An 18,810-nucleotide genomic window follows, 5' to 3' on the forward strand; every position below is an offset into this window, starting at 1 on the left:
GAGTGCATCCGGACGAGCCTCTGCACCCTGACCTTCTTCCCAGTGCGGGTGTTGTAGATGTAATCTGATTTCTTCAGCGTGCCCTGGTACACCCTGACGTAGGTCAGCTGCCCAAACCTGCCAGCCTGCAAGCACAACCCACCAAAATCCCATCTCTCTGGGAACCACCACCAATTCCAAATTCTGGGAGTTTCCATGCTATAAATGGAAATGATTGATTTTTAACAGATTTCAGTTGGCTCTGCAATGGAATTTGGCAATTTTCTGAACCAAACTCCCAAACCTTCCCAACAGAGACACATGTTACCATGGAACCTGGCCAGCCTTTTTCCATATTCCATAAGAATCCCCAAGTGCTGCTCTGTAAGTAGCAAACATTTGCTTAAATCTCTTCACTTTTCCTCTCTGACTCTCTCACATCCCACTGTTTCCAAATGCAGGATTTTCCCCTGAAAATATTTCAACTAAGCCAGCAAAGTGCCAAATGTTCAAGTTTTAGCTAAGAAAACCAGGAAATACTTAAGGTCCAGAACACACCATAATGTTCTAAATTGGCAGCATTTGTGCATTTTATGGTTGAAGCTTTTTTTTAAAAAAGAGGTTAAATTTCAATTGAAGTTAAACATAAACTGATTTTCAGTATGAAGTGATTTGAAGTCTGCTGTAGGTAAGTTTTGGTAGCACCACCTGGACCCTCTCCATGATCCTGGACCCTCTCTGTGACTTGTGGGAAGGAGCAGAGTGAGACTCACCTCCAGTTTGAAGGCAAGGCCGATAAAAGGTTGGGAATTGTCACGAGCAGAGTTCAACAGGAACTTGGTTTGGTCCTGGGAATCCCTTAAAAACAAGGATGAGAAGGAGGCAAGGTTAGGAACCAACATGGGAGTCTGCTCTAAACATTTACAGGCTCTGCTGTTGGGGTTCCCACTTCTGGGTGGGCTCTGCTCCCAGGGAACAGGGACAGGAGGAGGGGGAACGGCCTCAGGCTGGAATCAGCAGGAATTTCTCCATGGAAAAGATAAATAAACATTGGAAGGGGCTGCCCAGGGAGGTTTGGAGTGCCCATCCCTGGAGGTGTCCATGGAATTCCTGGATGTGGCACTCAGGGCTCTGGGTTGGGTGAAAAGGGAGGATTGAGCAGCTTGGACTCAATGATCCTGGAGTTCTTTTCCAGCCTCAGGGATTCTGGGATTCATGTCCCTAAAAATAAAACACTATTTACACACTTGGGATGTGTCCCCTCCTCCAGGCAGGCCTGGCTTTAAGGGCCCCATCAATTCTAAAGAATTATCTGACAGTCATTGTGCAAATTAACACCGAATGTGGGAAAATCCCAGTACAGAGTAATCCTCAAATGAGAGAGGAGCTTTGGGACTCTGCCAGATTCTGGTGGCATTGTTTGATACCAATGGTAAAGGATTGTGGATCTTGTTAGGAATGTTTCCTGCTTTGAAAGTATTCCATGGAATGCCAGCCTGGTTTGGGTGGGAAGGGTCCTTAAAGGCCATGCAGTGCCCTGGGCAGGGACACTCCCCACAGCCCTGCTCCTGGACACTGCTGCTGGATGCACTCACCCCTGCTTGAGGAGAGCGTAGTTCTCCACCTCAGAAGGATTGGGAAGGTATTCCAGGACAGCATCCAGCAGTGGCTGCACCCCTTTGTTCTTCAGAGCACTTCCCACGAGGACAGGGGTGAAGGATTTCTGCAGCGTTGCCCTTCGGATTGCCAGCTGGAAAACATCCCTGTGAATTCCTCCTGCAGCACTGCCCAATTCCCTGGCTTTCCTGTCCACTCCTGGAGCAAAGAGCTGCTCCCACAGGCCCCCAGACACCCCCCAACACAAGGGCTTCCCATAAAACTGCTCTCCAGAATTCTTTCCAACACAAAGCAAAACCAGATTGGGAATGGGCCCTCCCTGGGGGGAGCTGGAGCTCAGCTGAGGTGTCACAACTCCAGCGAACAGAATTCCTGATACATTTATTGAGGAATGAGGGGACAGGGACACAGGTGAGGGAACAGCCAGCACGAGGAAGGTACCTTTAACTGTGCAGCTGTGGGAATCTTCTCCTCCAGGAACAGCTCCCCCAGGAGCTCGTCAGCGTTGGCCACGCACTCGATGAGCTCCCGGCGCCGCTCGGCAGCCTCGGCCCGGAACTCAGCCGGGATCTCCTCGAACCTCAGCGTCTGCCTGCACACACAGGGAACACAGTGATTCCCAGAAACTCCACAGGGACCACCCTGCCTGAGAACAACCCACCCTTCACGTGGATCCTGGGAAGAAACCCCCTGTGAACATCAGCCCGTTATCTCTGGTGTGGGAGAGTCCTTCCCGCTCCTGGCAGGAGCTTGCAGGGATCAGGAAAACCTCCCAACAGCCTCACCCACAGCTTATCCTCATCCCAGGGAGCCACACAGGCTGCAGGATCCCATCATGGAGCAGTCTCCTGCTTCTCCAGGTGGGACGTGTGGCCATCACCCCTGCACAGCAACCGAGTCTTCCTGCAGGCCCCAGGCACTGGGAGAGCTGCAGGGGAACCCCCAGCCCATTCCCAAACTTCCAGAGAGCTGGGCTTCATCTCTGAACAGAAACTGCAGGAACTCCTCCTACAAACAATTTCCAGGCCTTACCCAAGTGCCCCATCAAAATAGATGGCTTTTTCTTCAATGAGATCTATAATTCCTTTAAAGTTTCCCTCCAGCCCCATTGGAATCTGAACAAAAGCAGCATTGTGTTTCAACTTGGATCTGAAAAAGGGAGAACAGGAATTACTGAAGAAAAAGGTTAATTTCTACCTGTGTGCTCCAGATGGTCTTTGAGCAACATCCCCTTCCTACAAAATCCCTGTGTTCTGTCCTCTGGACAGTGCCCAAATCTGCCAATATGGATAAAACCCAGCCAGTTGTGGTTTAGGGCTTTTATCCCACCCTTTGTATCCCAACAGGCCCAGGGAGCAACTCCCACAGGAAAGGCAGCAGGGGAAACCTGTTTGAGATTGATTGCTTGATTAAGGGAGTTGCTTCTCCCTTAATGAATATTAATGAGTTTATCTCATTAATCAAATTAGGCAGGGAGCAAGCAGGACCTCCAGGAATCCAAACTGTGTCACCTCCCTGATGGAATTTCAGCAGCACCAGGATCTAGGGAAAACTAAGAGGTTGCTTTCAAAGTGGGTCCTGATATAGTTCCATCAACAAAATAAACATCAAACCCCAGGCCTTGGTCACTGCAGGTCTTGGCTGACACCATTATTTGGAGGGTTTTGGGACAACAGAGATTTGTCCTGGGTCAAATCAGGATTTAACCTTGAGTAAGGAATTCTCCAAACTGCAGCTCCCATGAGAAGCCTTTCCAGTATTGTTCCTAATGAGCTGTCATGTGGATGGAATTTCAGGAGTCATTGTAAATGCCAAAAACCTGAGCTGCTGCACTGCTCTGGTCGGGTTGGAGCCCATCCTGTCCAGTTTGTTGATGAAGGTGAGGAAGGGGACGTTGTAACGCTTCATCTGCCTGTTGACAGTGATGGTCTGGCACTGGACACCTCCCACAGCACAGAGAACCAGGATGGCTCCATCCAGCACCCTCAGAGACCTCTCCACTTCAATGGTGAAGTCCACATGGCCTGGAAAACAAACAATTAAAAATGATGAATACACTGGAAAGGGGCAACAGCCAAGGGAATCACACTGAGTCACATCAGCTCAAGCAATGGAGCACAGAGTCATGGAATAGTTTGGGTGGGAAGGAACCTTAAACCCCAATCCACCCCCTGCCATGGCAGGGACACCTCCCACTGTCCCAGGCTGCTCCAAACCCTGTCCAGCCTGGCCTTGGGCACTGCCAGGGATCCAGGGACAGCCCCAGCTGCTCTGGGCCGCTGTGTCAGGGCCTGCCCACCCTGCCAGGGAACAATCCCTGCTCAATATCCCATCTGACCCTCTGTCAGTCTGAACCATCACTCCATGTTCTATCACAACCAGGGACACAAAGATGCACCACATCCCCTGTATCCATGAGGAACAGCAATGGCCAGGTGTTGCCAGCTGCCCTTACCTGGCGTGTCGATGATGTTGATGTTGGTGTCCTTCCACATGGTGTAAGTGGCTGCAGACTGGATGGTGATGCCTCGCTGTCGCTCCAGCTCCATGGAATCCATGACAGCTCCAACTCCATCCTTACCTTTCACCTTAAGAGAAAAAAAAAATTAGTTCAAGGAGTTTGCTAAGAATTCATATCTCATCCCTGGAAGTGTCCAAAACCAAGGGTTTGGAGCAACTTAATCTGTGGAAGGTGCCCCTGCCCATGGCAAGGCGTGGGATGGGTGAGCTTTAAGTTCTCTTCCCAACCAAACCATTCCATGATTCTGTGATTCCACATGCAGGAGTGATGGTGCACAGACTGAGCATCAACCCTCATGCAGAAAAACACAGTGTGGAGGTAAGTCCCAGGAAGATCCTGGCAGGAGCTCAGCCCAACCTCGTGCATCTGCGCGATCCTGCCCGTGTAGAACAGGATCCGCTCCGTCAGCGTGGTCTTGCCGGAGTCGATGTGGGCCGAGATCCCGATGTTCCTGATCCTCTCGTTGGGAAGGATCCCCGAGGAGCAGTGCCTGCAGGAGGTCAGCAGGAGCTGCAAGGCAAGAGAAGGTCACTGGGTCAGCCAGGAGTGGATCCAACACAGCTCACAGAACACGAGGGGAAACGGCCTCAAGCTGTGCCAGGGGAGGCTCAGGTTGGACACTAGGAGGAATTTCTCCATGTAAAGGGTGGTGAGGCCTTGGAAGGGGCTGCCCAGGGGGGTTTGGAGTGCCCATCCCTGGAGGTGTCCAAGGAATTCCTGGATATGGCACTCAGTGCTCTGGGGACAAGGTGGGGATCGAGCACAGCTTGGACTCGATGGTTTTGGAGGGCTTTTCTAATGTAATTTATCCTGGGATTCGCTGTGTCCATGGCTAACCTGCCAAACCGCTTCCCTCCGGCTTCCTGTCCATCTGTGGCGAAGCGGTCACCTCAAGCCGAGTGAACTTTCCGGGGTCACCTCGGAGCTCTCAGCACACCCCGCACGGTCCCCACGCCCGCCCCGCTGCTCACTCCCGGTGTCCCTGTCCCCATGGCTGTGAGCGGCGGCTGCTCGTTCCCTGCAGCTGCTGCGGCCCGTTCGGGGCTGTCCCTTCGCCCTCCATCCCTTCCGCTCCCGGCTCCCTCCCCTCCCTGCGCCGTCCCCTCGGGCGGTCCCGCCGCCGGTACCTGCATGTGCCGCGGGCGGCCAGGGGCCAGCCCGGCCCGTAACACCCTGAGCATGGCCCCGGCTGCGGCTCCGGCCACGGCTCCAGCCCCGGCCCCGCTCCCGGCTCCAGCCCCGGGTCGCTCCCGCCTCTTCCGGAGCCCCGCGCAGGCGCCGCGGTCCCGCCCGGCCCCTCACAGCCCTCACAGCCCTGACAGCTTCCCCCGGCTCCTCGCAGCCTGCCCCGGCCCTTCACAGCCTGCCCCGGTTTCTTACAGCCTTCCCCCGGCCCCTCCCGGCCCCTCACAGCCCTGACAGCCTCCCCCGGCCCTTCACAGCCTGCCCCGGCTTCTTACAGCCTTCCCCCGGCCCCTCACAGGGTCCTCCGGCCCCTCCCGGCTCCTCCCAGCCCTGACAGCCTCCCCCGACTCCTCGCAACCTGCTCCGGCCCTTCCCGACTCCTCACGGCCCCTCACAGCCCTGACAGCCTTTGCCAGTCCCTCACAGCCTCCCCCGGCTCCTCCCGGCCCTTCGCAGCCTCCCCCACTCCTCCCAACCCCTCGCAGCCTCCCCCGGCCCCTCAGGGAGCGGCGGCGCCGGGCGGGAGCCCCGAGGGCGGAATGAGGGAGGGAGGGGAGGCTCCCACCGAGCCCATCCCGGAGCGATCCCGACCCAGCCGTGGGCATTCCCGGTGTGCACCCTCGGAATTCTCCGAGTGCGGCCTGAAAGGGGCGGATTTCAGCCGAAGCATGGAGCGGGACGGAGCCCGGGATGGGCGGCGGGGCCACATCCGGAGGAGTTCGGAACGGTGAGGAATTGGAAAGAACTGGAAAGCGGCGCTCCCTGGCCCAGGGGGTGCTCAGGTGCAGAGAAAGGGGAAAGGCTGGGATGGGCAGGAGGATGGGTGGCGCACACGGACCCAGTTTGGAACACGCTGTTAAGTGTTGAAATATATTCTTGATTAAAATTATTCCCTGGCAACTGCCTTTCATACCGGCAAAGGCTCCACAAGCGGGTCTGAAACAGAGAAAGAGACTTTTTCCATACTCTGGTTCAATCAAACTTTATTTTTTGTGGAAAAAGCATGCTCCCCTCTGGAAATGGAGGGATTTCCAGAGAATCCCAAAGTGCTTCTGCTAAATCTCATCCCATTCCACCCCTTCGTGGGCAGGGACACTTCCCAAAACCCAGCTTTCCTTCACTGAATAATGCATAAGTCCTTCTTGTAGTGCAGTGTAGAATAAACCAACAAACCCCATAAATAATAAATAACTTTATTAAAGAATTGCAGTTTCAGATGCTTTTACAGAGCACAACTTGTGCTTTACATTGGAGAACAGTCTTGGCGTAGCAAAGGGATCTGGAGGGAATATTCACCTCTTCTCATTGTCATTTCAAAATCCAGGATGTGCTTGTTTTATTTCACATAAAAATTTGAGTTTTCAGGTGAATTTTCCATTGAACAGCAGCAGCTCTCCGAGATTGCTGCTCAAACCCCAACACAGAAAACATTGCTGCTGTTAATTATTAAGAAGATTGTCTAAGAAATTAATTGCAGAATCCACGTTGTCTGCAGTGGATGCAAAATGAGCTCTGACTTTAAGGGGTGTCCAATCCCCCCGACCCCCACTGCTCATTAAATGGTTCAATTATTGCCATTAATATTGATTGCATCAACTTATTGCCACTGATACTTCTCTAATTCAGGAAGAGACCACAAGCAAATAATTGTCCTTCCCTTTTCAGAGCTCAGCAGAAGTGCTGCTGATTGAGTTTGCACATTAATAAACATTAATTCAAATTAAATAATCTAGGGAAACTGCAAGATTAAATATTATTTAGAGGCTTTTTGGCCAAACAAATATTACTCTTAAACTAAACCCTATTTTATCATACAAACAGTACTTTTAAAGGCTACATTATAATGCAGCCTTGAATTTATGTAAGGCTTTCATGTTATTAATTTACATTATTTAATGTTATTTAATTTACAGAAATTCTGCTACACCACAGGGATAATTCTGTGTGGTAGAACAGCACAGGGACTGAATACCTGGAATCCCAGGATTTCCCTGCTCTCAGACACTGCTGGCTCTTCTAAACTCCTATCAAATGTAGATCTAGGGTCATTCTGCCCTCAGTAAAACACAAAGAACACAGAAAGGAGAGGGGTTCCTATATCCAGGGCTCTTTAAAACACAAGAAATGGTGAAATCATTCCAGTTAAACTCATTTCTCCCACATATTTTTCCCATGAATAACTCCTGGTTGCAGCTGATCTCAGGACACCATTACTACTACTACAGGATAATTAAAGTAATTAAATACTACAGACAATCCTCAAAATGAAAAATGATGGGCCAAGTCCACAAAAAACAAACAAAGGATCAGGAATACAAAGCTGACAGTTCAGGCATGGGAAATGATGTGCAAGCACAGCTTATTAACATAAAACCTCTGATAAATTTAAAATATTGTCATTTTTCAGTATTTTCTCTCACCTCACGTTACACCAAGGTGAGTGTGAGGATTCTGTAACCATTTATAACAGGATTTTAAAGGTATAGATAATAGTGCTTTATAGTGTATTCAAGTTCTGTTAACCTAGAAAATCACTAATCATTTCAGCAACCCAAAATAAAGGAAATTTACTTTCTGTGCAACTTAAGAGTGGGAAGGAGGAGCTGCAGTACCAGGCTTAGTAAAACCTGAGATTGGTGCAGCTGGAGCAGAACAACTGCAAATCCAAGCTGGTTTTACCAGGATTAGAGAAGTTCCATAAAGTGCTTTTAGGCAGAAAGTTGCTGGGTTTGAATTCACTGAGGTTTGAAGGACATTCAGAAGCAGGAGGAGCAAAGGCACAACACAGAACAGAGATTGGTCACAAATCCAGGTGTATTTTTATGGACAGGAGCACTGAGCACCATCATCTGCTGCAGGGAATCTCCATCCCAAGGGAATGGGGACAGTTATTTCCTGGAGCCCTTCAGGGGGACTTGAGTTCCTTTCACATTGAGAGCCTCCAAGGAATCCCTGGGCATTCTGGATCCTGGAGCTCCAAGTAGCTTCTCTCTGGAAAAAACAACAACAATGATCTCAATCTCTATGAAAAAAAAGAGGAATAAAACCTGCAGTGTCCCTTGGAACATTGCTCCAGAACTGGATTTTCCTTTTGCTGCTGGAATTTCCTTATCCTGCAGGATAACAGGGAACTATTTTTACCTTCTTGATCCACCTTGTCTGGGACTGTAATGGCCATTTCTGCACCTTGGAGCTTCCACAGCTCCTCTGCTTCTGCAAGGTCTGAACTTCATGATCTCGTTCTGCCACTCCTCATCAAAGGTGTCAGCCTCAGCTGAAAAATAGACACATTTATTTGAAATGTTCATCAAGAGAGGAAAAAACATTTAATGAATATTAGGGGGTTTGGGTAGTCATTTTAAATTTTGGAGTCCACAACTCTCCACATGACCTACAAATGTTTTTGGGGATCTGTAAAAGAGAATTCAGATTTGGAGACTTTCAGTTGAAAAATGCCTTTTAAGACAGCTCAATCTGGAACTTCCAAATCAGAGTGTGAAACAGTGTAAAGCATGAACTGCCTAAAAAGACCTACATTCATCCAGGTTGATGAATTCTTGGTTCATCTCCTCGTCCCCAGTCTTGGAGTTCTTGGATTTTTTGATGACATGAGCCCGATCGTGAATGTGATGACCAATGGCTATTTTCTCCAGGCCAGTTTCAGAATCCTTCATTGCTTTTCTTGTCTCTTTAACCTGTTAAAAAAAGAAGTGAACTGAGTGTCCTTCCAACTAGAAATGAGGGTGGAAGAGTTCACAGAATCCCAGGATGGTTTGGGTTGGAAGGACTTAAATTTCCTTCCAATATCCCATCAACCCTGCCCTCTGCAGTGGGAAGCCATTCCCCCTTGTCCTGGCACTCCAGGCCCACACAAATGGTCATTTCCTCCCCCAACAGTTTTATATCTTTCCTTTCAAAAAGTCAGGTTTTCCAGGCTTTTCCAATTCTCTCATTTCCTGTGTTGGCTGCAAACACACCAACGACACACAAATCAAGCCTGTTTTCTTTCAGCCACCAGAGAGGGAAATTGAAATTTTTGAACTGGGTATGAATTATTGGGGAAAACCCCCTCAGTTTCAAAATGCTACAGAGCCAAGTTTCCAACAGAAGGAGCAATACCCAATGCCAAAATTCCCAGAGTGAGGAACAGCCAATTCCTGGGCTGTGGTGTTGACTGGCTTGGAAGCCAGGCTGCCCCTTATCAGTGTCCTGGGCTATTATTAGAAGGCTTGTGATAACAGGGTGTGCTGGAGCTGGGACACATTCCCAGCCAATCCTGCCCACAGCCTTTAGGGATCCTGTCTAGGCTTTCATGGCCCGTGCCAGCTTCACATTCCCAGTTCCCGGCAGGATTAGACACAACAGCTGCAAGGGAGCTCCAGCTCAGGGTTATGTAAGTGCCTGGGCAAAGGGGTGATTTGAAGGCAGGGGTTGCATAAATCAATGCCTCTCCTGGAGTTTAAGTGGACAGGAAAAGGATTCATTACAGCAAAGAGAAGGGCACTGGAAAATTGCTGCTCTGTGCCCTGTTCTCCCAGCCTTGGATGGGTCTCTCATTTATTTTGGGGTGTACTTAAAGCATAAAATTACAGGGAGGAAATCAGACCTTTAATACAGAGCAGGGTTTGAGAGCCCTGTGTTTCCCTTAATTCCCAACTCCTCTTTGTGCAGTCAGGGGGGTCAGGCTCTGCTCCCAGGGAACAGGGACAGCAGGAGAGGGAACAAACTCAGGCTGGGCCAGGGGAGGCTCAGGGTGCAATCAGCAGGAATTTCCCCATGGAAAGGGTGAATAAACATTGGAAGGGGCTGGCAGGGAGGTCTGGAGTGCCCATCCCTGGAGGTGTCCATGGAATGCCTGGATGTGGCACTCAGTGACAAGGTGGGCATCGAGCACAGACTGGACTCCATCCTGGAACTTCAGTGATCCCAGGATTCTGTAAATTCCAGGAGTAACTGCAGTAAAATCAGCTGCAGACACTGGCTTGGTGCAGCTGCACCCAAAGCCAGGGCAGTGCCCAGCTCCTGTGTGCTGGATCCCAGCACCACTCACCCCTCCCGGAGCCGTGCGGGTCTGGGCCGAGGCTTGGAAAACTTTGGGAGGTCCATCCCCCACTTTGGAATATGTCATCATGGAGGAGGAGCTGAAACTGTGTCCTTTGGGTTGGATGGACAGGTCATCCTACAAAGCAAGGCAGGCTCATTAATGGAAGTTAAAACTTGTGGGTAAGAGTTATTCCTTATTATTTTATTATGGAAAATATCCCTTCACAAAATTAACCCGCCTGGCACCACATAAAACTTCAGTTTTATCTTCAAAGAATAAAGAAAAATTATAAACACAATATAATCTGGGCAAAACAATTAAATTCTTAGTACCTTCTTGAGATTAGTCCCTTTTTTCTTGGCATTATTTCCTGAGGAATCTTTGAAATAACTGGCACTCTCCAGTACAATAAATTTGAGAATGATTTTAAAAAGAACTCACAAATTGCCTGTGCATTTCCAACATGTTGTTCCTCATGTTTGACATCATCCTGTCCATTGCAGAAAATGGATCCCCAAAATCTGCATCCTGCTAACAAAAAGGGGGAAAAAAAAACCCTACAGTTAAAACAGTCTCAACTTTCCTAGTACTGGTTTTCACATGCATTTTTAACTCAAAAAGCTTTTCAGACTGCACTTCACACACTGACAAGCCAAAATGCATCTTTTCAAAAGGAAATTGAGGAGCTGGATTAAGACAGAGATACTGGGAAGATGAAAATGGAAGATTTGTCACTCAGACATCAAACTGGCCACAAAATGAGTTTAACAAAAATGTTCACTGGATATTCAAATATCCAATTATTTCACAAATGAGTTCATAAACCTTCTGACCTCACCAGCTTCTGCTCTCAAAGTCCTGTATGATCCTTCAGGGTTTACATTTAAATCAATTCATTTCCAGAGTTGGGTATTTCAGCATTGCCAACTTAAAGCTGCATTTAAGCCCCAAATGAAGTAAAATTAAAGGTCAGAAAATCTTCAACTTATTTTTTGAGTACAAGGAATTGGAATCCTCTGGGCAAGATGATGGATATTTTACAGGATATTCCAAACCACAGCTGGAAGCCACTCACAGCCCATCTCCAGGGGCTGCTCTGCCTTACTGGGAGCAGTGGTTTTGTGTCACCCCCACAAAAACATTCTCCAGCAGCACCCAAAGTCTGCAGTTTCCCCAGGGGTTTTCCCATCTATACCCAGAGGTTAATGCCCCTTAAATGAAGGGTTTTTTTTCCTGGATTTTCTTATTCCCAAACCGCAAACAGCACCAAAAGCAGGATGCAAGCACAGAGCTCAGCCTCTGCCATGCTTTGGTTACACACAGCTTACACAGGAGCTACTCCAGGGATACTAACCCCTCTTCCAAAACCTACAAAGGGCATGAGGGAGAAGCTGGTGGCCTGGAAAAAAAGGAGCAACATCTGCAATTATTATCAGGAAGAGCAGAAATTACTTTTATATGCAGCAGATTACATAAAACATTTCCCATTGAATCAGAATCACTCAGGAGGGCCTTGGTAATTATTTAATTAATCCCTGGGTATGTGGAAATAATATCTTTATACTGCTGATATTAGCAAGTGCTAATAAACATTGCTAAGAGTGTGTGAAAAGCATTCAGAACTTGGCAAACATTGGAGCCCTACAAGAACCTTTGTGCTGATTTCACACTTCAGGCCCCACCCTGCAATGCTCCATTGCTGAAAGCTGATTAAAATCAACAAATCAGCAAATGATGCCAGGGATATTGAGCACTCCTGCATGGCAGGGCACTGAGATCCTGGGAAACACAGGGGTGTTTCCAGGAAAGCCAGACTGGAGAGTCAGATAAGGCCTGCAGACACACAGGGTGGCAGAAGGACCAAACCCTTTGAAGGAACTTTAATGGAAAGAGAAGGAATTCTCCAATTCTGGAATAGCTTTAGGAATTCCTCAGGTTTCTGTCAGGACAGATTAGGCAGAGTTGTAAATAGTAATATATATTTTTTCTCTCAAGTCCTCACTAACTTAGAAACTCTGTTTTATAACACTAAAAAGCCACTAAAAGCTGTTAAACATTTGCCTGATATACAGTATAATCAGATATCCCAAAACCCCCAATGAACAGTGTCTCTTAATATGTTTTAGCAAATTCCTCCTTCCCTAAAAACTGAACTGGAGAAAGGAAAAGCAGTTTTAAGTCTACAGTGGCACACACTGAGTTGTCCCAACGAATTTGGTTTCTTTTAAAGCACTTTTAGGCCTGCTGTAATTTAATTAAACACACAATTACAACACTGCTAATCAGGGGAAGTTCTTTGAATGAAGTATATTTAACATGGCAGCAAAATTCTGCTGTTTCCTGCACAAAAATGTAATTTTAAGGGTTTAAATCCTTGGTGGAGCAGCAGCTTGAGATGACAAGGCAAAGCAATCAGTGCTGAGTCTGGTGTGACATCTGACAGCCCTTCAGTGGAACAGGAGGAACATCAAAAGATCCTGGGAAGGGTTTAGCAGCTGTGGAATTCTTTTGTGCTTGTCAGGCTAACACAGAGCTCTCTACCTTTAACTTTTGCTGCAGCCTCAGATAAAGGGTTTGGGCCTCACATTTGTCCCTCATTGCAGGAACAGGGACACAACCCCTGAGCTTTAAAGCTGGGCTTTGACAGGTTCTTTTTCTACAGGAAAAAACTCTGATCTGGCTTTAGGCATCACTGATCCAAGGCCTGAGGATCAGCAGAGGGAAGCTCATGCCCTAATTAGATGCAGTTTCTATATTTGCCAGGAACTGGATGAGCAGGGGAAGGAATGTGCCAGTTCCCCTCTGGAGCTGCAGGTGACAGGCTCTGTTCCAGCCCTGGCCTGGCCACCAGCCCCTGCCACCAGCCCCTGTCACCTCCCTTTTCTTCCAACGGTCTTTGAAAATCCCGTGGGATTCACTAAAGCTACAGGGAGGCAGCTGCTGAGTATCTGGAGGGAAAGGATCCAGCTCCCAACGTTTATCCTCTATAAATACAGCTCTAGATAAGGGTTAGATATGATTGTCCTGCATGCCCAGAGCTGAAAATACACTTTCATTAAACACAGATCATCAGTTTCACTGGTAACACACAGGAAAACTGAATTTCACACTGATTTCCCTGAGCTTTAATTCTTACAGGTTTGTATCTAAGGGAATATTAACAATCAGCCCAAATTCAGAAGTGTTTATTCCTGGCTGAAACAGGGTTAAAAATCCATGGATGATATTCCTGAGGTGGTGAAAGTCAGGCTTGTGGAAATCAAACTGAAATAGCTGCACACAAGGGACTGCAGTGCACAGGGAAGGCACAAATACATCGTGGAATTTTGGAATGGGTTGGGTTGGAAGGGACCCAGAAAGAACCTGGCCTTGAACCATTCCAGGGATAGGGCAGCCACATCCAGGCAACTTTTAAAGTTAAAAAGGAAATAGATGTGCAGAGAATGTGGGACATTTTTAGTGCCTCTCTTGAACAGGAACATTTCACATGTTACATTTATGAAAGCCAGTGCTGGATAAATGATCAGATGTTCATTAATGGCTGTTCAGTGATCAGTAAAACCCAGACTGATCAGCCCTGAAGGAACCAACAGTAGAGGCAATCCTGATTTCCTGAGTGATGAAACAGCTGGAAGGAGCTTCCAAGAGTGGATCCAGGCCTGTTTCCCAGGAAATGCAGCCCCTGGAGCTCAGGAACACTTACCCTGCGAGTGCCCCTGACGGCCACCTGGGAGTCCTGCTGGGCTCTGCGCTCTGCTCTCCTCTGCTCCGCTCTCCTCTGCTCCGCTCTCCTCTCCGCTGCTCTCTCCTCTCCATCCGGGAGGCTCAGGAATGGATCCCGCCCAAACGGCTCCGAGAAGCTCCTCATCATCTGCCTCATGTGCTCATGGTGGGCAGCAAAGGGATCCCTGCATTCCAGAGAGCCACGGGGTTATTCCAGCTCCGGGATATTTCAAACTCCGGTTTTTAATATTCCATAGGGTTCTTTATCCAGAATTATTACTTTAATAGGATCCAACTGGGCTATCTCCCATTCCCCATAAACTCTGATTTTCTGTTCCCTTCCCACCTCTCTCAGGTTGAGTGTTTGAGATCTATTTTGTCTCAGCTGCCCTCACTGCTCTGCTGGGTGTCCCTATTCCTTTTCCTCATCTCCTCCAGAAATATCCATCCTTGGCTGCCCCTTTCACTCCAGCCTGTGTTCAATACCTGCCAGAACCATGAACTGACCCGTATTTTATTCATCACTATTTCAACCTCCAACACCTGGCATTAAAATAATTTCTTTTTAATTTTCCCCCTTCATCTCCCAAAGTTCAGCACAGTCCTATTCACTGAACTCCTCGTGTCCCACTGGATCCCCCCTCACCCCTCAAATTTATTCTGCTGGCAGTTCCCATCCTACTTTTCCTTCTCCCCGTCCCACATCTTAAAAATACCCATTATCCAAAATTCAGGCCAGTTCCATCTCCTGTAGTCACCCACTGCTCCAACTTTGCCCTCCCTCTCCACAAATCCTGTTCCCAAATCCCTTTCTTGTGCTTAGGAAGGAGATTCTCACTGGCTTCTTGTTTTCCTTTCATTTTCCCCCCTTCTCTCCTCTGCCAAAAACCCACAGATCCCCACTGGAATTCTCAAAGCTTGGTTTGCAAGGAAAACATTGCTCAACTGCCCTAACTCTCTAAGCTGGACAAGACCTGAAATTCCTAATTAAGGCCAAAAGAGAGGCAAAGCAGGAATTTTTCCCAAGTACAGGGTATGAGCAGTGCTGCTGCCTGAGGGCCAGGCTGCAGATGAACACTTCCCATACAAATTACCCTGGCTCATTTCCTCCTTCCATCTCATTTTCCTCTTTGCTATCCCACTGAAAACCACTTTATTACCATGAACACTCACTTCCCAGCTATGTTTATTTAGGTTTAATATACTTTATTCTCCTTCTTCTCAATTCCTGGCATTCCCCACATGCTCCAGGACACCAGAGCCTTTCCCAGGACATCTCAGGAGGAGAAGCTTCAGGTTGTTCCTGCCTTTTTCCTGCCCAGTTATCTCCTGCCCAGCTTTTCTGCTCCCCACCCCTTATCTCCAGCTCACAAAAAGCACTTCCCACATCACGTGGCTGCTTTGATCTCATGCCAAATCACACTTAATGTTTATTTTTTTCCCTTCCAAGTGAAAAAAGACAAGCATGAGGTTGGATTCATTTTGGAATAACATTTTTTTTTAAACACAAAAATATCCCTCTAAGCTACGCCCAGACTTAAACTCAGCCCAAAAGAGATTTTTGAAGTATTTTAGTGATGCCATGGAGCAGTCCCTGCCCTGCTCCCAGCTTTGGCTCCAGCCCTGGGGTCTGGATCCTCACTGCAGGATGAGGAACAGATGGAAAAAGTCCTGGCATGAGCCAAGGACAGGGAATCACACCAGCACCACCTTGGGATGTTCACAATTCCAGCAGATCCCAAACCCCAGAAAGGTTTGGTTACCAGACACAAAAAGCTCCTTAGTACCAAGGACAGGGAAATCAGATACAAAGTGGGGAATGACAGCCTCAGGAACAGAAAGGTTCCAAATTCCCAATTTTAGGGAGTAATTAATAAAAAGAATGAACGCTGCCAAGCCTCAAAAGAAACACCCCAATATGATCTGGGGTAAGGTAAAAACCAATGGAAAGGGAACAGAAAATCCATTTGGAAAACAAAGTTTCCAAGGAATTAAACCTTGATGGTTCCAGAAACTCAAACCAGAATTCAAGAGGAGCTCACCCTGACAAACAAAGCTGTACTGAACAAGGTAAAGCCTCGTTTAAGATCCTTGCTCCAAGCACAGATTTTATGGGATGGCAGCAGGTGTAGGACACTCTAATTTAACTATTATTGACTTAAAATAGGGCCTTTTATTTTTTTTAAGGGGGATAGATACTTTTGATGAGAAGGACATGATTTCTGTTATAGCATAAAAGTGATGAGGAGAAAGTGATGGGTTCATAGGGTTTTGCACACCCAATCTGTGCCCTTCCCATGTTAAATACTAAATTATTTTTAAAATTAAATTCTGCATGGAGACAAACAATTTATACATTTATTGTTCCAGCACTCTGCACTAACAGAATTTTGTCAAATATGTATTAACCTGACCTTCACCTGACATTAAACATGCAAGTGTAACTTTACTGCTTTCTTCAGGGCATGAAAAATCAATCCTAGAACATTAAGTTCCACTTACTACTTTTGTAAACTGTATTTTGTATTAAGATGTGTTTCTTTTCTATTAGATATTAGGTGGAAATATCAGATTTATTTTTTTCCCCACTCAGGAAGTTATGTAAAGCTGCAGATTCCCTCTGGAGAGAACACCTGGCACAATAAACTGAAGAGAATTAAATCCAGAGCGTGCAGTTGGCAGGGAAAACACAACTCCTGCACCTGGGCAGGGTTTCAGGGATGGATCCCAGCACCTTTGGGTGAGTGACTGTTGCTTCCCTGGGACAGCTGCTCACACAGGGGCTCCAACCCAGGCACTATTTCCAGTTCAGTATCAAACTCTCTCCTTATGAGGCAGCTGGAGCCGATTATGACACTATTTTGGAAGCTAATCTTATCTGAGGTAATCAGCTTCATTTCCTTCACTAGATGCAAAACAGACTGATGAGGACAGTGCTGAGAAAATGAGTCTCAATTTCCAGCTCATCTTTCACTCACACTCCCTGCCTCTACCTCCTACAATCCTTTTTTCCCTACACCAGTGGCTACAACAAGAAGGAATAAATTAATAAATAAGCAATTTTTATTTCAAACAAGGCCTATATTCTATTATTACTTTAATTTAATGCAGAGGATCTGCACAGGGAAGTTTCCTGCATAGAACTCACGAGTTGTTATAACAGCAGGAATATTCCTAGAGACCAAGAGTGCTAATGTGTGTGGCACAGCTTTGGGAATTCTCCTGGAATGTGCTGTAGCTCAGCAGGAGATTCTCCTTTAAGCACCCCCAGCCAGAGCTCCCGGTAACCAGGAGATGCAGACAACAAACCACATCACAGGGCCTGCTGTTCCCTTCCTCACCCACCCCTTATCTAATTAAATTCCTGAGAGTTTTTTCAAAGATTTAAAATAATTATCGAAGCTCCTCAGAGTGATCTGATCCCATCTTCATCCACTACAAATTACAGTTTCTGACCAAAGACATGAAATGGGGCCAGACCAGGTAATTCAGCAGTTCTGGCTGAGGGGAGAAGCATTTACATCACTCACTACTTACACTTAGATTCCAGTGGAAAAAGAAGATTCCCACAGGGAATAAACTGGGCTCAGACTTGAATATACTGACAAGAGGCACCACTGTGCCCACGGTATGGAAAAGGAATCACAGAATGGTTTGGGTTGGAAAGAACATTAAAGATGATCCTGTTCCACCCCTTGCCATGGGCAGGGACAGCTTCCACCAGCCCAGGCTGCTCCAAGCTCCATCCAACCCTGAACAATTCCAGGGATGTGGCAGCCACAGCTTCTCCGGATAACCTGGATAACCTAATTCCTCACAGAGAATAAGAACAAAACCCAATCTGCTGAGGTGAAGCACCGGCGTCCCCTGGGGAAACGAGCACAGTTTGCCATGGGTGCTCTGACACACGCGTCGGCAAAGTTTGAATTGAAGAACACCGGTGTTCAAAGTAGTGCCGGCATCGAGAAGAGTTCAGAGCCAGCCTGTGGCTAAGTGATTAATTAAACACGCACACGGATCCGGATGAGCTGCACTGCTCAGAACCTGTCTTTAGGAAACCAAAGAGCAAACAAACTCTCGAATCTCCAAGCAGGGAGGTGAAGATCTCTGAAACGTGGATTAAACCCTTCCCTGCTGAGAGGGGAGGCACACTCAAGTCTTGCTATTGAACCTCTCTGAGGACGTTTAAGCCGTGCTTAAAGCCCGGCTTTAGGGGGGCTCTGGCGGTTCCGAGTGAGGACACACGGGCGGTTAAACGGCGCCGACAGCGGCACCGACCCCGCTCCTACCTCCGGCCCCTTAACCCGCCCCGACCACCGCTCCTTCCTCCTGCACTGACCCCTTCAGCCCGCCCCGATCCCGGTCCCGACCCCTTTAACCCGCCCCGATCCCTTTAACCAGCACCGACCCCGTGTTCTTCCACCCTCTCCGATCCCCGCAGCCACCTCAGCCAACGGCCGGTCCCACACGCCCGCCCGCTTACAGCCCCGGAGCGGCCCATCGGAGCCCACTGCCGCCTCAGCCCCCTGTCAGCCGATCCCCCTCCGCCAGACCACTGTGCCCCGCAGCCGCCCGCCGCTCACCTGAAGAAGGGATCCTCCTCGAAGCACCTCCTGAGCCCCCCGAACATGGCGGCGGCCGCTGCGCTCTGCGCGACCCCCGCCCCGCACGACCCCTCCTCACCGCGCCTCGCCCCGCCCTCCTGCGCACGTGACGCGTCACGGCCGCTCCCATTGGCCGG

At 48.2% G+C, this 18,810-nt stretch overlaps 3 protein-coding genes and 1 long non-coding RNA gene across 13 annotated transcripts in view; 2 read left to right on the plus strand and 2 right to left on the minus strand.

Moving 5' to 3' along the window:
- The window catches only part of LOC107208789 (latexin-like), a 7,696-nt gene extending 7,101 nt beyond the window's left edge, over window positions 1–595 (plus strand). The window contains exon 6 of the mRNA XM_015637648.3: window positions 295–595. Coding sequence (XP_015493134.1) covers window positions 295–453 — 159 coding nt within the window. The 3' untranslated portion in view covers window positions 454–595. The remainder of the gene's footprint in view (window positions 1–294) is intronic.
- The window catches only part of GFM1 (G elongation factor mitochondrial 1), a 15,950-nt gene extending 10,573 nt beyond the window's left edge, over window positions 1–5,377 (minus strand). The window contains exons 1-9 of the mRNA XM_019007795.2: window positions 5,245–5,377; window positions 4,475–4,627; window positions 4,052–4,184; window positions 3,416–3,620; window positions 2,629–2,745; window positions 2,038–2,188; window positions 1,575–1,729; window positions 753–837; window positions 1–125 (exon numbers count right to left, since the gene is read on the minus strand). The exon at window positions 1–125 is cut by the window's left edge and continues 8 nt beyond it. Of these exons, the coding sequence (XP_018863340.1) occupies window positions 1–125; window positions 753–837; window positions 1,575–1,729; window positions 2,038–2,188; window positions 2,629–2,745; window positions 3,416–3,620; window positions 4,052–4,184; window positions 4,475–4,627; window positions 5,245–5,298 (1,178 nt within the window). The 5' untranslated portion in view covers window positions 5,299–5,377. The remainder of the gene's footprint in view (window positions 126–752; window positions 838–1,574; window positions 1,730–2,037; window positions 2,189–2,628; window positions 2,746–3,415; window positions 3,621–4,051; window positions 4,185–4,474; window positions 4,628–5,244) is intronic.
- A 1,102-nt stretch (window positions 5,378–6,479) lies between these two features.
- On the minus strand, window positions 6,480–18,784 carry MLF1 (myeloid leukemia factor 1). 10 transcript variants are annotated; one of them, XR_004498646.1, is made up of 9 exons: window positions 18,653–18,784; window positions 14,050–14,254; window positions 11,701–11,766; window positions 10,788–10,877; window positions 10,353–10,481; window positions 8,838–8,997; window positions 8,444–8,576; window positions 7,982–8,293; window positions 6,480–6,706 (listed from the first exon to the last, which is right to left on the minus strand). XR_004498646.1 is itself a non-coding variant. In XM_015637639.2 (8 exons), exons 1-8 carry the CDS (start codon window positions 18,697–18,699, stop codon window positions 8,191–8,193), a joined length of 909 nt encoding a protein of 302 aa, XP_015493125.1. In that variant the 5' UTR covers window positions 18,700–18,784; the 3' UTR covers window positions 6,480–8,190. The 10 variants fall into 10 exon arrangements, 9 of the variants coding, with proteins under 9 accessions (XP_015493125.1, XP_015493124.1, XP_033372502.1 ...); XM_015637639.2 differs by having other exon boundaries at window positions 6,480–8,293; window positions 10,788–10,874; window positions 11,701–11,745; XM_015637638.2 differs by having other exon boundaries at window positions 6,480–8,293; window positions 11,701–11,745.
- On the plus strand, window positions 15,509–17,142 carry LOC117244843. Its single transcript, XR_004498652.1, has 2 exons — window positions 15,509–16,139; window positions 16,663–17,142. It is a non-coding gene; the product is annotated as an uncharacterized LOC117244843 (long non-coding RNA).
- Window positions 18,785–18,810: the final 26 nt, after the last annotated feature.

The sequence above is a fragment of the Parus major genome, chromosome 9, assembly GCF_001522545.3.
Source record: "Parus major isolate Abel chromosome 9, Parus_major1.1, whole genome shotgun sequence".
NCBI classification, from domain to species: domain Eukaryota; kingdom Metazoa; phylum Chordata; class Aves; order Passeriformes; family Paridae; genus Parus; species Parus major.

Excerpts from the sequence above, each read along its gene's own strand:
- MLF1 (XM_033516612.1), bottom strand. The coding sequence starts at position 15,345 with ATGTCCTGGGAAAGGCTCTGGTGTCCTGGAGCATGTGGGGAATGCCAG. Across the intron at positions 11,767-14,049 it reads CCGTCAGGGGCACTCGCAGG|ATGTTGCTCCTTTTTTTCCA; the intron begins GTAAGTGTTCCT and ends TAATAATTGCAG. Across the intron at positions 8,294-8,443 it reads AGACAAGGTGGATCAAGAAG|AGAGAAGCTACTTGGAGCTC; the intron begins GTAAAAATAGTT and ends TGTTTTTTCCAG.